Below are 17,645 nucleotides of genomic sequence, written 5' to 3'. Positions count from 1 at the left end.
AGATTTCCGGGAACACTTGCCAAACAGGCCAACCCGGGGTTTGATAAGTCAATGAGATAAGTGAAAAAATCTTCTTTAGTTGTTGATTTTCTCGAAATCCAAAGGCACAACCTAAATTTGAGCCAATGTCTTAAGTAATTGAACATGTTATTACTTCAACCTCGTAAAAGTGACAAACTGACACGTTTTAATTTTCTTCGAAAACAACTTTATATCGGAGGAGTGACGGTCTGCACATGCGCAGTTTGGCGTGAGACGACCATTAGCCCCCATGACGTGTTTCTACGCATGAGTTTAGTTGGATGATTCGGGGAGAACCAGTTTCGGCTTATCTTCATAATGTCTTTGCTAGGTGCTCAAGACAAAATAAAGACAACAACTGTTTGTAATGTATAAATACCTATATAAATTGGACATTAAGATTTACTAAATTAAATAATGATAAGTTAAACATTTACGTTGAAATTAATGATATCAGAGGGGATATACCAAAGATAATATAAAATCACAAAATAAACTACACGAAACTGACCACAAAACGGCCTGATTTGATTCTATCGTTCCAGTCTGATATACAGTTTCTAACTCAGAATTGCAAGGCCAACTATATTGTAGATATAGATCTCTTGAAGTATTTGTAAAGCCATGTTTGAACATTGGGTCATGTCGGGGAGCTCGTTTCTCTGTGTTGTTATCATCAGTCATCTGACACAAAGTGACAGGCTGCGGTTGTTAGCTAGCAGTCCAGCTAAATCCAATTTGTGCATTATGATGTAGTCCTTTTTAGGTTTTTGTTTTCCAGTAGAATATTATATTAGAAATCCCTACTATATGTGAAGGGCACTGGTGATGAACATAGTAATGTAAGTAAACATTTATCTGTGTTAAGTTACTAACGTTAGCTACATGGGCTGCAGTGCCAGCTAACGCATATTGTCTCTTAATTCATTTCAGTGTAGCTAATTCTACGTAAACAACAATAGGGAGAAGAGCGCTCGGCGGAAATGAAGTCCCTAGAGAAAGCAAGAACAAGATGGGTGTCAGGAGTGGGGCAGCAGTATTATCACAAGGAGACGTATACTTGGAAAACGGAGTAGGAATGGAGGGAAAAAGAGAGGGCTTGTGTCGGATAAAAATTGTGGGAAAGGGGAGATGGTTTGTTAAATAAGAATGGTAGAAAGTGTAAGTAGAGGGAGCTGACGACAGGAGGTGAAATGGAAGTGAATAAGTGTGAAGTATCCTATGTGGTAGGTTCGGTGAAGTTATTATATACCGAGGTATGCACCGAGGATCAGGATAAAGAAGAGTGACAGTAGGAGTGAATTTTATGGAAAAAATCGTACTCTTCCCTTTTTGCTGATCCATTTGTGGTTTCACGGTGGGTGAAAAAAAGAGTTGCGTGATGGTAACTAGAAGTGGTCTAGTGATAACTGTTTGTGTTTTTGTGAGGCAGAGGGAGAATACGCTTGGAGTAAAACTAACGAGGGCAAGAAAAGTTAATTGTTTCGTTCTCAAGAAAAGAGCACAAATGAAAGGAGCGATAACAGGGGTAGTGTTAACAGTACAACTTTACGTCCGTCCCCTCGCCCATACCCGGGCGCGAACCAGGGACCTTCTGCACACAACGACAACAGTCACCCTCGAAGCATCGCTCCACAAAAGCCGCGGCTCTTGCAGAGCAAGGGGAACTACTACTTCAAGGTCTCAGAGCAAGTGACGTAACCGATTGAAACGCTATTTAGCGCACACCGCTAACTAAGCTCGCCGTTTCACATCCGTTACAGTAGCAGTAAATATAAAAGTTGACAAGCTGAGGGGAAAGATTCCCGGTGTATGTGATGATCGTCGTTTGATGCGACGCAAACAGGGTGGGGAAACGGAAGTCGTTGTCTGTTTTTTTGAAGTTGAGTCTTTGCCCGATAAAGTTTGGATATATAAGTAATCCTGTACGAGCGACGTGCCGAATACATTACGACGTTACAGGTGTCAAGCTTATGGGTATGTGGCAGCAGTGTGTTGGAGGGAGGGTCAAAGGTGTGAGAAATGTGCAGGGCATGAGACAAAGGAATGTGTAGTATGGGGGATAGTAGCGGAATGTGTTAATTGTTGGTGTGCCCATGGAGCTGGGGATAAGAAATGTCCCCTGCGAGAGAGGTAGGTTGAGGTTTCCAGGGTTAGAGTAGTGCATTGGTTGTCACATTGTATTGAAGGGATGGATCGGATGTCTCGGGAAAATTGAGGTTGTGGTGGCAGCTGCAGAGAGGTATTTGGGTGTACTAGACTTGACATCAGAAGAGTTACAGGGTGTGTTAAGTGGTTACGTCCCATCCTTTCAGGGTGATGGCATGAGGTAGGAGTAAATACATTTAATTAGTGGAGTAGGGTGGTGTTTATTTAATTTTATATCATTTTGACATTAGTGAGTGTAGTGTTAGATTGTAGGGTATTTATTTAGTACATTTGTATTTTTCAAGCAAAGTATAATGGAGTTGTACTCCAGTCTAGTAGGTGGCGGTAATGAAACAAATTGGATGTCAACCGCTGTTAAACCTCAGAAGAAGTTAACAACAATATGTCTGGACCAAATGGAGATCCTAACATCTCAACTGATGATGGCATCACCGACAATGAAGATGAATTCAGGTAATACTGGTATGTTTCAGATGTCATCGCGGAAGCATCATCTCTGCGGCTGTGATTTAAGAGATACAGTGTGCGTTTTGTTTGTTTAACTATCCTTGTGGGTACCAGAAGTCCTCACATGGATAGTAAAACAAGGAACATTCTGACAAGTGGGTACATTTAGCCGGTCCCCATGAGGAAAAATGCTATTTTAGGTTAAGGGTTAGGGAACATAGGATTTAGAAAGGGAATAAATATTTTGGTCCCCACAAGGATAATAAAACAAAACCATGTGTTGTCATTCACAGCTGTGTACATAAGCCAATGTATTTGTCTGTTAGGAATTGCACATCTCTGCTGTTCTCATGTCACTCTCTTTTGGCAGAGTATGTAGCCATCAACACTGCTGGATCAGATCAACTCCTGCCTGGATGACCTGGAGGAACGCAACGACTCACTGAATGACCAACTACATGAACTGTTGGAATCTAACTGGCAGGAGTTCAGCTGAGCACCGCTACACCCCCAGGAGAGGATCAACAGTCCCCGGACAAGGATTCTCCAGCCTCTGAAGGGGAGAAGGGCGACGAGGAAAAAGCTGGTCTACTCAATGTTACGCAAAACAACATTCCACCTACCAATATGAGCATCTTTCCTTTTCTCAAGTGTTCATGTGGTAACACTTAAGAGTGATAGGATTTTCTCTGTCCCTTTCATGTAGCACTTATGAACCCTCCACTAAACTATATAGTTTTAATCGATACACAGCTGTTGAACTTTTAAGATGGTTCCTGCTTAGTTAAGTAAAATAGCCAAAAGCTGAGTACATTCTGTGTTGAAGTGACTAGTTTATGCCACCATCACCACTTACTATGTATACCAATGTTTCAGCTTAGCTATCCGTATAAGTCCTCAATTGCCCCCATGATTAGTACTTATTTATCCATGTGCTTGGTGTGGGGTGTAAAGCATGCAGAATACACTGTGATTCATGTCATAACTGGGGTGTATTCATTTTGCCGAATTGGTTTGTTCCAAAACGTTTTGCAACAAAAACAAGTTTCTATTGCACAAATTCAGGTAGGTCCCTTCCTGTTTCATTTGCTATGTTTGGCTCTAAGATGGTAAACAGTTTCTGTTGTAAGATGTAATGAACACACTGGTGGTAGGTAAGCAGCTAAGTTAACCTCTATGGGCTAATACTACAAATCATGTGAGCTTTGATTGGTCAATATTGTTCTGTGACATGCAACAGATGAATGTGTTTCAGTTTTTCCTTGTCAGATTTAAAAACAGTATATTGAATGTGTTACTGTTAATTATCTGAGTGTGACATCTTGAATCACTAACGTCAAGAACTAGCTCTTTAAAACAATGCGATATTCAATAATCACAGTGAGGCAATTGTCAAATTTTATTATAAATTAAAATGACCCCAATACAGAAAACATCCCAAAAATACATGAAACTTCCAGCTGCTAGAAAACACTCTTGTTCATCGGTTTGTCATTTGTAGAATAAAAATACATTAAGAAACATACAGCTGTTTGAAATGTCACATAAATGACCCTTTGTCATGCTCTGGTCCTGTATAATATTTCAGTGGGACACAAACCAGAGACAAGACAAATGAGCTTGCTTTCAAAGCCAATATGGGTTTGTTTACACAGTTAGCCCAATTGATCTAATTTGTATTTTGCCTAAGAACATCTCAGGAAAAAAAATCTTAAAATTGGGCTGGCTGTGTAAACAGTCTATGCATCTGCTCTTCTGCTGTACAAGTGAACTAATAACAACTGCCCATTCACTGAAAGCATCAGTATCATCTGGGAGAGACTTATTCCTTACATGTTCCTTGAAAAAAAAATAGTGGCTGTGATTGGGGACTCTTAACTGGAGTGCTACATTACTTGATTCGGTCTTATGTAGTTCTGTCTATAACTTATGAACAATTATCCTATATTCAGGTCTCCTCTCACCAAGAGGCCAGTGACAAATGGTTATCCACGTCTCGTCAATTAAATAGATTACAATCTGGTGAATCATTCAATTTCTTCTGTTGGTGTACTTCAAAATCAGAACTGCTGGTTCTCAGCTTCTGAAACTTTTAGACTGCTACACACGTTTGAACATCCAATTCTTATCCCCCCCAAATTGGTATTGTGACTAACCACAGATTTTTCCCACATCAGATATTTTTCAGAGCTGATTGGTTTAAAGACCAATTAGGCCGTGTCTAGACTTGACTGATCATGGAATTCCAAACACGTTCCCATTGTGTCACAGGATTCCCTTTTTCTTCAAACGCTGGAACAGGCTAAATCTGACAACTTGATGGCAGTAGCTAGTTAGCAAGCAAAGCTAAAAGGGATTGCAAACAGGTTATAACTCCAAACAAAAAAATAGTTTTTCCAAATAAGCTGGTGGGCTAACATTTATGAAGCCAGCAAACACATTCCTCACACTAGGAATGCATCTCATCCAGTTAAATCAACATTTAATGAAAAAAGGTGTCTCTTGCTGCCAAAACATACATTTTCTGGAGATTTGTGGGTGGAGCGCTGTGACATTGCCCACTGTATTCACTTTTGGTAACCTGATTGCAAAAAGACAGAAATCCACACAATGAGTCTGACCAGCACCTGAGGCAGTCAGCCAGATCTAAACAATTCCAACCACAATGAGACTTTTGTTCATCTAGACCTGTCGTTTCAATGCATCTTCATATTCTCATAACATAATTTGCATGCGATTGTCAATAGTGGACACTGCCTTAGTGAAAAAAGATCAGTATTGGGCTGCCTGACTAAACACAGCCTTTGTTTCTCCAAGTCAGGTCTCATTGTTATGAAAAACTCCAAGTCCATCCATACCACTTCAATATTGTTGATAACCTTGATATTAATGTTACCAATGTGAACAGTCACAACTGTCATGCAATGTCACTTGTACAGACACTTAAACAAAAAAAATGACTCTTACTAGTCCAGTGTACAAGGTGAGAAAAAAAGAACCAACTCAATGTTTTAAAAAAAGGATGGAAAACCAGCACAAAACTACAACTCTTTTACAATGTCATGTTTGTGATGCGTAAGCTTGTTAATGCAACATTGCTTTCAGTTCAGGAATTTTTAAAATATTAACATTAAAATGGGGTGACAGGGTTTGGAAATCCCTCGTTGTATTAGCTGGCAATAGGTAGGCCTAATGCCTCCAACTGTGAGGGGGAAAAAAAGAGTGCGCACTGAACTTCACATAAAACTGGTTGTCTCTTGAGAACAAACTCTGGCAAAGAGGCTCTATTCTAGGCCAATGTGTTCTCCCTATTCCAGACACATCTAAAATGATCGTTTTATGGTCTCAGGAGTTGTCAACTGTTATAATAGAACATTATGAGTTAAGAACAGCCATATTCAAAGCACACTAAAATCATGCTCTGCTTCCTAACATTGCAGGAACATCTATAATTTAGTCCTGTCAATCTATAATTTAGTCTTGTCAAAACCATGAGCTTATCGCACAGCCTTATGGAGGTTCAGGTGCAAATTGGGAGCGAAACCAGTGGGATGTAGGCAGTTTCAGCAATCAAGGGGTTAAAGAGCTAAATAAGTAAATTCAAAATGTATTTAGCAGTATAGTGAGGGGAAAGCAGCAGCTCAGGGTGTATCTGAGCTAAATAGACCAAGCAGGTAAGACTTTCCCCCTTTCAAACCCCCCCTCTAACCAATCCCCTCACCTGCTAACATCCAAAGAAATCTCCAGAACAGTTCAGAGAATGTGTAAAAAATGTCAAGGACAATAGCACTTCAACAAAGCTAGGATCAAATCAAGGTTCATAGTTACTCAACATTCAAACAGTACCATTTACTTTTTAAATTCCCACCCCCATCACAATTATTTTCAGATAAGTCGCCTGCTATAATGATTCACTCGGTTCCTGGACTAAAACACCACTCCCTTCCTAAACCTGGCAACAGTGTTGAGTTAGACATTTAGCTAACTAGAAAGACATGTATAAACTAAAAACAGACCTTCATTTTCATTTGACCCTTTCCACACTGACAGCAACACACACATCCACAATTTGTTTCCGCATAATTCTCTTCAGTCAGGTTCCACTGAATGCACATTAGTCATTTCTATCTAGTTGTGTTATTAAAAAAATTAAACACCTAAACACCTACAAATATAGGTTAGAGGATCACCGGTTTTGAGTTGCCAGGTCTATTGAGCTAATGTACCCTGTCCTAGGGTAGCGATTGTACTGGATATTATTTCTTTCTTCCGCTCCCCCTCTCTTTCTCCTGCCTTCTCTTCCTCAACGTCTCCGTGTTGTCCTCCCGGACTTCCTTTTGGATGGGCCCTTTGCTTTCCCTTTGCCAGTCTTCTCTTCTGGAGCAGCTGCCTTTGCCTCTTCTTCTTCTCCTGTGACTGGGGCTGACTTTTCCTCAACTGCCACTGGCTCTTTCTCTGCTTCGCTCATGACTGGCTCCTCCTCTGCGACTGGCGCTGGCTCCTCCTCTGCGACTGGCGCTGGCTCCTCCTCTGCGACTGGCGCTGGCTCCTCCTCTGCGACTGGCGCTGGCTCCTCCTCTGCGACTGGCGCTGGCTCCTCCTCTGCGACTGGCGCTGGCTCCTCCTCTGCGACTGGCGCTGGCTCCTCCTCTGCGACTGGCGCTAGTTCTGGGCTTGGCTCTTCCTCTGTGACTGGTGCTTGTTCTGGGGTTGGCTCTTCCTCCTTGTCCTCAGGGTTTACTGGGCTCTGCTTCTCTGGGGAGGCTTGAGCCGGAGTCCCCACAGAGCTGCTGGTGGTGGTGAGGTCCTTCAGGGATGAAGCTGAGGGAGTGTTGTTCTGGGGTTCAGGGCAGGGTCTGGAGGGCCTCAGTCTGGTGATGGAGATGGTGGGCTGCAGTAAGGCAGGGCTGCTGAGGAGCTCTGAAGGCAGGCTGTTTGAATCTGAGACAGTGTGGTTACTATCACCCTCTGAATCACCGTCCATACCGTCTATGGGAGTAGGTTCCACTGTCCCATCCTTCTGGCTACGTATGGCCCTGTACTTCTGTAGGGGAGAGAAGGCAAAAAACACATAGGAAATAAAGGAGATGACTACAACAGACAGGCAAACCGGTTCATTTGATGTGTGGTGTCTTAATTCATACACAACCATACACAAGAAATGTGATTATACAACCAACCTTGAGGTTCTCAAAGTGTTTGAGTGACTTGCAGTGCAAGTGGCGGGCTGAGGACTCAAAATGGTAGAACCGCTGGCAGAGTCTACAGAGGAACCCAGCCACAGGAACCACAAAGCTAGAACCTGGGAGACAGGCAGAGAAAGGTAAGTCAATGACAACAGAATCACACATGACAAAATCATAATGTGCAATATATAACATGTACTAAGTTGTACAAGTTTGTAAGTCGCTCTGGATAAGAGCGTCTGCTAAATGACTTAAATGTAATGTAAATGTACTAATGACTGATTCTGAATGGCTTTCATTTGACTATGGCAAGTCAGTGAGTCTTGTGTAATGACTCAGACAGTGCGTGTCCTCGTGTATGGTGTGTCACTCACCGTACACTGTGTCAGGGTCAAACTCCTCCTCTTCATCTACATCCTCTAGTAGCGCCACCTCCATCTGGGTTGGCCAGACGTCCTGCCACACCAAATACACACATTACCAAATAGATCCAGTACAAACAACGACATACAGACGTTTCAGGAAGATAATATGTCTCCTAACATTTCTCCAATATTGATGCTGGGGAAAAAGTGAATGTGCGCATGGGAGAAAGAGCAAGAGCTGGAAAAGAGACGTGGTGTGACTAGGTAAACAGACATAAAAACACTTTAACCAGAGATCATTGTTTTCAAATACTGTAAAAAGAAAAGTGTTGTCTTGAAGACTAGTGTTCCATTTGTACATGTGCATTTGCGGGGCACATCAATATACACACACACACACACACACACACACATACATACATACATATATATGGCTACTTTGCAAACCACTAGTGCCATTTACAACTAATTAGTCTAGGATATAAACCCCCTAAACATACAGGTTCCACAATGGTAATATGCAAAAACATTTTTTTTCTTTTTTTCAAAGAGCATATTGTCATCGGCTTCATTAAGCCTAGGCCTACTCACCAAACAGATGCAGTGACTGTAATTCATCCCCTTGCACTGTTCAATGTGGATTCTTTTTTAATTCCAAAGAACCGGCATAATAAACTGTCACATGTCAGTAGGGCAATATCGAAAAGACAGATTTTGGTTCGTAAACCAGAAAAGAAAATTCAACACACCAAACTGAGCCCTGAATCTTAAATCGCAGTAGTTGTTTTCTTGACTGAATATACGAGGCAATTTAGCAATTGGGATTTTCTATCTGTAATGGTTACGATAAATTAGGCATTGTTGTGCACTGTTGGGATACAGATAAATGCACAAATTTATCCCAGCGTGGGACCTTATGTTCTAAAAAAATATACACTACCGTTCAAAAGTTTGGGGTCACTTAGAAATGTCCTTGGTTTTTAAAGAAAAATACATTTTGTGTCCATTTTGCAGGTACTATTTAATGAAGCTGCCAGTTGAGGACTTGTGAGGCGTTTGTTTCTCAAACAAGACACTAATGTACTTGTTCTCTTGCACACCGGGGCCTCCCACTCTGATTAGAGCCAGTTTGCTCTGGTCTATATGAAGGGAGTAGTACGAGATCTTTAGTTTTTTTGGCAATTTCTCACATGAAATAGTCTTAATTTCTCAGAACAAGAATAGACTGACGAATTTCAGAAGAAAGTGCTTTATTTCTGGTACATTTTGAGCCTGTTACCAACCCACAAATGCTGATGCTCCAGATACTCAACTAGTCTAAATAAGGCCAGTTTTATTGCTTATTTAATTAGCACAAGTTTTCAGCTGTGCTAACATAATTGCAAAATGGTTTTCTAATGGTCAATTAGCCTTTTAAAATGATAAACTTGGATTAGCTAACACAACGTACCATTGGAGTGATGGTTGCTGATAATGGGCCTCTGTACACCTATATGGATATTCCATAAAAAAATAATTTCTAAGCGACCGCAAACTTTTGAACGGTAGTGTATATATTTTCCATTCCAAAACATTATGTGAGTACTATAACAGTAAAAAAAAAAAAAAAAAGTTTATTTTTTGTTTTTATCCAATGCCCATCCCCATGTGTGAAAAGGCATGTACACGCATATGCCTAACCTTCCCATGGGAGCTGCCTTCGCCGCCATCTTCCATTTCCTCTTCGTCCCCCTCTTCCTCCTCACATGCCTCCTCTTCCTCGTCTCCATCGTCTACAAAGCAGCCTTGTGCATCCATGGCAACCAGTTCAGCCAAGGCCTTTGGCCCCCCCTCCTCCCGAAGCTGCAGTGAGAGGAGCACAGAACAGTGAATAAGGAGGGAATGGTTTGACATGGGTTAGGGCCCAAGTGGCACCCTATTATTCCCTATTTAGTGCACTACTTTCGACTAGGGACCATAGGGCTCTGGTCAAAAGTAGTGCATACTAAACGTAGGAATTAAGGGGCCACTAGGGACTCCAAAAATGTAATACATTAATTGGATTTCCAAGCTGCCGAGGCAGAGTGCACACACACACACACACACACACACACACACACACACACACACACACACCTCGTCAACTCTCTGCTTGTGCCCCTGGGACTGCATGTGCTCCAGGAACAGGAGTGGGCTCCTGAAGTGCCTCTTGCAGACGGTACAGGAAGGATTGGAGGTGCGGCTGGCCAGCTTGTGCTCCCTGGTCCTGCGGTGCACCAAGACTGTACTGGTGTAGTGGATTTTGCAGGTAGCACACCAAAGCTGTGGGCCGGGTTTCTTCTCTCTGTGTTACACACACGCAGCTACATGAGTGGAAAGTTAAGTTCCTCTGCGTACACATCACAGACAAACTGAAACGATCCACCCACGTCAACCTCAGGAGACTGAAAAAAAATGTGGCTTGTCACCTAAAACTTTTTGCACAATTGAGAGCATCCTGTCGGGCTGAATCAGTGTGGTGTGGTGTGTGGTGTGGAATCAGTGTGGTGAAGAAGATGCAACAGCGCCTCTTCAACCTCAGGAGGCTGATGAAATTTGTCTCGTCACCAAAAACCCTCAAACTTTTACAGATGCACAATTGAGAGCATCCTGTCGGGTTGCATCCCTGCCTGGTACGGCAACTACACCGCCCACAACCGCAGGGTTCTCCAGAGGGGGGTGCACAATGCATCACCGGGGGCGAACTACCTGCCCTCCTGGACACCGACAGCACCTGATGCCACAGGTAGGCCAAAAAGATCAAGGACAACAACCACCCGAGCCACTGTCTGTTCACCCCGCTATCATCCAGAAGGTGAGGTCAGTACAGATGCATCAAAGCTGGGACCGAGAGACTGAAAAACAGCTATCTCAAGGCCATCAGACTGTTAAACAGCCATCACTAACACTGCTACCAATGTACAGACTCAAATCATTGGCCACTTTAATAAATGGATCACTAGTCACTTTAATAATGCCACTTTAAATGTTTACATATCTTGCATTACTCATACCATATTCTATACCATCTACTGCATCTTGCCTATGCCGCTCTGTCATTGCTCATCCATATATTTATGTATATATTCTTATTTCATCCCTTTGATGTGTGTATTAGGTAGTTGTGGAATTGTTATATTACTTGTTGATTGTTGAAACTTTAATGGGTTACAGAGTTAATGTATTGAGCTATATCTAAAATATATTTTCTTTAGTTATTTACACATGTAATTGTATTAGAATTTGTGTGTTGGCGATTGAGAGAACTACACACATATTTCTGTTGTATTGGATTACGCTATTGACTGCAAGTTCCAGAATGCCTTGCGCCAGGAAATAGAGAGCGAACGCCCAGTTATGTACAACTGATTATCCTGACTTTCACTAGCAACTTTCTTTTATTGTTTTGTAGAATCTAAAAGTTGTTAAATGGAACGTGAACGAGTAGTATTACTAAAAGAAGCTTTAATTTCAAACCCGACATCCCGAGTCATTACTTTGAAGACAGTTATTCTAGATTGACATCGCTGCACTGCCGGAACTAGAAGCACAAGCATTTCACTTCACTCGCAATAACATCTGCATGTGACCAATAAAATGTGATTTGATGGCCATCTGGGTCATATTCACAAAGACAAACTATAGCAAAACTTTTTTCAACGGAAAACAAGTGTTTCTTATTGGACAATTTTAGGCCCTTGCTGTTTCAGTCAGTTGTTTAATTCGGTACCTATCGCCTAACTATTGGGTCTTACTTAAATCCCATTTACCTGTCACCAACGTGCACTAGTACTGACCCGTCCTTGGAGGAGCTGTCTCCGCAGCCTCCCTGCAGCGAATCCTGGACGCTGGGCATCAGGGTGACCAGACAGGCGCTGGACATGTGTTGGATCTCCATCATCCTCTGCTGGTGGACCAGGCCGTTCATGTGGCTCTGGAAGTCCTAATGAGGAAGAGAGAGGGATACAGCGAGATGTGAAGAGAGGGACACAGAGATATGACACAGAGGGATTCCTGTCTCACTAGCCTCGGGCTGACAGCTCAACCATGTAGCAGCTAATGAACTTGACTAACAGGGTCGCTGAAGGGTCAAGCTGAGTGCTTGCCTTGGACCATTCAAACGCAAACATTCCACTCTACACCCTGAGGGGGTACTCTACCTGCTGGTTGTGACAGGCCAGAGTGCAGGTGTAGCAATAGAACTTGTTGGCAGCATCACCCCCCTCCTTGCCCTCTTCCTGCCCCCTTTCCAATGCCCCTGGGGCAGCCTTGCCCTCTGCCATGTCCTCCAGGCCTGGAGTGAATGCCTGGCTCTCACCACTCAGCTGCTCAGAGGCTGGCATGGCGGACACTCCACTCTGAACCTGCTCATACACAAGTACCCTCAGATCAGGTCATCTCACTTTCTGTGAGCAAAAATCAGTGCCCCGCTACCCATCTGGACTAGCATTACAATCACGGTTTAGGCTTCAGTAAAGCCCTCTGTAACAAATAAAACTCACCTCGGCTGCTCTGCTCTCCTCCATTGCCTCTGCAGTCACTGGTTCAGCTATGCTCCCACCCTCCTCCAGAATGACACAGTCTGTTATTGGAAAGAACAAGTGAGAACTAGTCATACCAAGCCAAAAGGTGAAAAGCCACAGAGATATACCGATCTATGGTGTTTTGTAGATATGGCTGTAGCTCTGTGGGAGTAAGAGGCTTGGAATGGCTGCTGGAATGGTACACTATAGACAAATATATATATATATATATATATATATATATATATATATATATATATATATATATATATATATATATATATATATGTATATATATATATATATGTGTATGTATGTATGTATGTATGTATGTATGTATGTATGTATGTATGTATGTATGTATGTATGTATGTATGTGGACACCCCTTCAAATGAGTGGATTCGGCTATTTCAGCCACACCCGTTGCTGACAGGTCTATAAAAATCGAGCATACAGCCATGCAATCTCAATAGACAAACCTTGGCAGAAGAACAGCCCGTATGAAAGAGCTCATTGACTTTCAACATGGCAACGTCATAGGATGCCACCTTCCCAACAAGTCAGTTTGTCAAATGTCTACCCTGCTGGAGCTGCCCCGGTCAACTGTAAGTGCTGTCATTGTGACGTGGAAACGTCTAGCAGCAACACCGGCTCAACCGTGAAGTAGTAGGCCACACAAGCTCACAGAACCACCAAGTGCCGAAGTGATTGTCTGTTCGAGGCCTCCCAAGTGGCTTAAGGCATTGCATCGCAGTGCTAGCTGTGCCACTAGATCCTGGTTCGAGTCCAGGCTCTGCAATATCAAATGCACGAGTTACACCAGTAATGCACAATCCCTCCATCAGTGCTCAGACTGTCCGCAATAGGCTGAGAGGCGCTGGACTGGGGGCTTGTAGGCCTGTTCTAAGGCAGGTCCTCACCAGACATCACCGGCAACAACATTGCCTATGGGCAAAAACCTACCGTCGCTGACGAGTCGCGGTTTTGTCTCAGTGGTGATGGTCGGATTCGCGTTTATCGTCGAAGAAATAAGCGTTACACAGACTCCTGTACTCTGGAGCGGGATCGATTTGGAGGTGGATGGTCCGTTATGGTCTGGGGCGATGTGTCACAGCATCATCGGACTGAGCTTGTCGTCATTACAGGCAATCTCAACACTGTGCGTTACAGGGAAGACATCCTCCTCCCTCACGTGGTACCCTTCCTGTAGGCTCATCCTGACAATGCCACCAGCCATACTGCTCGTTCTGTGCATAATTTACTGCAAGACAGGAATATCAGTGTTCTGCCATGGCCAGCGAAGAGCCCGGATCTTAATACCATTGAGCACGTCTGGGACCTGTTGGATCGGAGGGTGAGGGCTAGGGCCATTCCCCCCCAGAAATGTACGGGAACTTGCAGGTACCTTGGTGGAAGAGTGGGGTAACATCTCACAGCAAGAACGGGCAAATCTGGTGCAGTCCATGAGAAGACGATGTACTGCAGTACCTAATGCAGCTGGTGGCCACAGCAGATACGGACTGTTACTTTTGATTTTGACCCCCCTTTGTTCAGGGACACATTATTCCATTTCTATTACTCACATGTCTGTGGAACTTGTTCAGTTTATGTCTCAGTTGTTGAATCTCGTTATGTTCATACAAATATTTACACATGATAAGTTTGCTGAAAATAAAAACGCAGTTCACAGTGAGAGGACGTTTCTTTTTTCTTTTTTTGCTGAGTTTACTTTTGGTCATGGAGTGTATGAGAACACAAACCTCCAGGCTGGCAGTCAACCGGTGGGCTTTGATACTCTGCTGCACTCAAGACCCCGCCTGTCTCAGGAGGCTGCTCCACAGTCTCCTCTAACCTGGGACAGAGAAGGACAGAGAAATAAGGATACGTGTCACTACTGGCTGCTACCCTCCAAGGACTCATCACAGCATATAGATATTCTAATCTGAAGATATACATAAGCAAAACAAGAAAGAGGCTTGACACCCACCAGCTCAGATTGTTGTGAAATAGTTTCTGTAGTTAGAAACAGGTAAGACTAGCATTCCTACAACATTACTTTGTTGAAATATATCGTCATATCTGAGAAATTAATTGCACCCAAATTGGCCATTTTCATTTTTAGGATTCATATAATCACTAAAAATAGTACCTAACCTCAGATTCGAATAAATCTAGTAATCACAAAAACAATTGTCAAAAGCCACCAACGGACCCCCACACCCAACAACGAGTGTACAGTATCAGTTTGTTTGACAATTAGTATGATGCTGCAGCGTGGAGTATGGTTTCTTCATCCTATGCAATGTATTCCTTCAGAGAAATGATTCATTTAAGTTGTTAGGTTTCTGTCCCAACCTACATTCTGATATTACCAGGTTCTGACCACTAAATGGTGCTGTTCCTGCTATTAAGTGAAATAAAAATGTTTGAGATTCCCGTAATGTTAAAGGGATTGTTCACCCAAAGTACATACTTTCCCTTACCTGTAAACAGTCTATTGACAAGGTATGATGGAAAACAATGCTTTGGTTGTTTTCCACTGTTTCAAATACATATATTTTTATTTTTTAGCATTTGTGGCACAAATCCAAAGCAAGTCAATGGTACCTATATTAGAATTTTCCTGCTTCATGTTAAAAATCATCCTAAAGTACCCCCAAAATTGATTGTGTAAATCAATGACGCTACTTATAGATGATTTGGATTTGAAGTGCGAAAATGCTAATATTAGGTATTGGATTTGTGCGACATACTCAAAAAAAGTTGAAACAATGGCCAGGTAAACAAAACCAAAGCATGGGTTGCTAAAAAATTAAATAACAGTAGCACAATCGTCACAACATAGCCGGCAATTGCCATCATCCTCTTTTACCACTTCAACAAATCTTTCCCAAACATTACTTTTCTGGCCCTCCCTTCTCTTCATTTAACCTCCAAACGAGCTTCAATGCCATACAGCACTCCTTCCGTGGCCTCCAACTGCTCTTAAACGCGAGTAAAACCAAATGCATGCTTTTCAACCGATCGCTGCCTGCACCCGCATGCCCGACTAGCATCACCACCCTGGATGGTTCCGACCTTGAATATGTGGACATCTATAAGTACCTAGGTGTCTGGCTAGACTGCAAACTCTCCTTCCAGACTCACATCAAACATCTCCAATCGAAAATCAAATCAAGAGTCGGCTTTCTATTCCGCAACAAAGCCTCCTTCACTCACGCTGCCAAGCTTACCCTAGTAAAACTGACTATCCTACCGATCCTCGACTTCGGCGATGTCATCTACAAAATGGCTTCCAACACTCTACTCAGCAAACTGGATGCAGTCTATCACAGTGCCATCCGTTTTGTCACTAAAGCACCTTATACCACCCACCACTGTGACTTGTATGCTCTAGTCGGCTGGCCCTCACTACATATTCGTCGCCAGACCCACTGGCTCCAGGTCATCTACAAGTCCATGCTAGGTAAAGCTCCGCCTTATCTCAGTTCACTGGTCACGATGGCAACACCCATCCGTAGCACGCGCTCCAGCAGGTGTATCTCACTGATCATCCCTAAAGCCAACACCTCATTTGGCCGCCTTTCGTTCCAGTACTCTGCTGCCTGTGACTGGAACGAATTGCAAAAATCGCTGAAGTTGAGACTTTTATCTCCTCACCAACTTCAAACATCAGCTATCCGAGCAGCTAACCGATCGCTGCAGCTGTACATAGTCTATAGGTAAATAGCTCACCCATTTTCACCTACCTCATTCCCATACTGTTTTTATTTATTTACTTTTCTGCTCTTTTGGACACCAATATCTCTACCTGTACATGACCATCTGATCATTTATCACTCCAGTGTTAATCTGCAAAATTGTATTATTCGCCTACCTCCTCATGCCTTTTGCACACATTGTATATAGACTGCCCATTTTTTCTACTGTGTTATTGACTTGTTAATTGTTTACTCCATGTGTAACTCTGTGTTGTCTGTTCACACTGCTATGCTTTATCTTGGCCAGGTCGCAGTTGCAAATGAGAACTTGTTCTCAATTAGCCTACCTGGTTAAATAAAGGTGAAATAAAAAAATAAAAAAAAATAAATGGTAAACTCTCCATTTTGCAGCTTTTCTTTTAATGAATTCAACTCTAACATGGTCCTTTTTGCCTCCGTGGATCGATGTTAACCGTTTCTGCCCGTTCCTAAAAGCATTAGGCGATTGGCATGTAGGCTATTTAGCACGCTATTTAGTTAGGCCCTAAAGTTTATAGGCTTACTTAATAATGAAAGAAAAACAGCAATGTAGGCTATAGATATACATTTCACAAAAATGATGAATCCCTAAATGTAAGGTATTGTTTTCTTTATTCAACATGCCCACCACCTACATGCCCTTCATCCACACAATATCTAATAACCCGAAATCCGCCCAGTTCAAATCAAATTTTATTTGTCACATACACATGGTTAGCAGATGTTAATGCGAGTGTAGCGAAATGCTTGTGCTTCAAGTTCCGACAATGCAGTAATAACCAACAAGTAATCTAACTAACAATTCCAAAACTACTGTCTTATACACAGTGTAAGGGGATAAAGAATATGTACATAAAGATATATGAATGAGTGATGGTACAGAGCAGCATAGGCAAGATACAGTAGATGGTATCGAGTACACTATATACATATGAGATGAGTATGTAAACAAAGTGGCATAGTTAAAGTGGCTAGTGATACATGTATTACATAAGGATGCAGTAGATGATATAGAGTACAGTATATACGTATACATATGAGATGAATAATGTAGGATATGTAAACATTATATTAGGTAGCATTGTTTAAAGTGGCTAGTGATATATTTTACATCATTTCCCATCTATTCCCATTATTAAAGTGGCTGGAGTTGAGTCAGTGTGTTGGCAGCAGCC

General features: G+C 42.4%; 1 protein-coding gene and 1 long non-coding RNA gene across 4 annotated transcripts in view; one reads left to right on the top strand and one right to left on the bottom strand.

Moving 5' to 3' along the window:
• The first annotated feature begins 368 nt into the window (after positions 1-368).
• Positions 369-4,162, top strand: LOC118373060 (uncharacterized). 2 transcript variants are annotated; one of them, XR_008062791.1, is made up of 3 exons: positions 369-863; positions 2,501-2,643; positions 3,008-4,162. It is a non-coding gene; the product is annotated as an uncharacterized LOC118373060 (long non-coding RNA). The 2 variants fall into 2 exon arrangements; XR_004823353.2 differs by lacking the exon at positions 369-863 and adding an exon at positions 1,101-1,998.
• LOC118373059 (uncharacterized) overlaps positions 4,024-17,645 on the bottom strand; it is a 27,247-nt gene continuing 13,625 nt past the window's right edge. The window contains exons 7-15 of one of the 2 annotated variants that reach the window (XM_035759122.2): positions 14,491-14,582; positions 12,709-12,788; positions 12,367-12,570; positions 12,004-12,149; positions 10,304-10,511; positions 9,869-10,030; positions 8,198-8,279; positions 7,818-7,939; positions 4,024-7,681 (exon numbers count right to left, since the gene is read on the bottom strand). In XM_035759122.2, the coding sequence (XP_035615015.2) occupies positions 6,941-7,681; positions 7,818-7,939; positions 8,198-8,279; positions 9,869-10,030; positions 10,304-10,511; positions 12,004-12,149; positions 12,367-12,570; positions 12,709-12,788; positions 14,491-14,582 (1,837 nt within the window). In that variant the 3' untranslated portion in view covers positions 4,024-6,940. The remainder of the gene's footprint in view (positions 7,682-7,817; positions 7,940-8,197; positions 8,280-9,868; positions 10,031-10,303; positions 10,512-12,003; positions 12,150-12,366; positions 12,571-12,708; positions 12,789-14,490; positions 14,583-17,645) is intronic. The other variant, XM_035759123.2, reaches the window with a different exon arrangement.

This window comes from Oncorhynchus keta, chromosome 13, assembly GCF_023373465.1.
Source record: "Oncorhynchus keta strain PuntledgeMale-10-30-2019 chromosome 13, Oket_V2, whole genome shotgun sequence".
In the NCBI taxonomy this organism is placed as follows: domain Eukaryota; kingdom Metazoa; phylum Chordata; class Actinopteri; order Salmoniformes; family Salmonidae; genus Oncorhynchus; species Oncorhynchus keta.
Note: the sequence above shows the minus strand (reverse complement) of the source record. Positions and strands in the feature narration are given on the sequence as shown.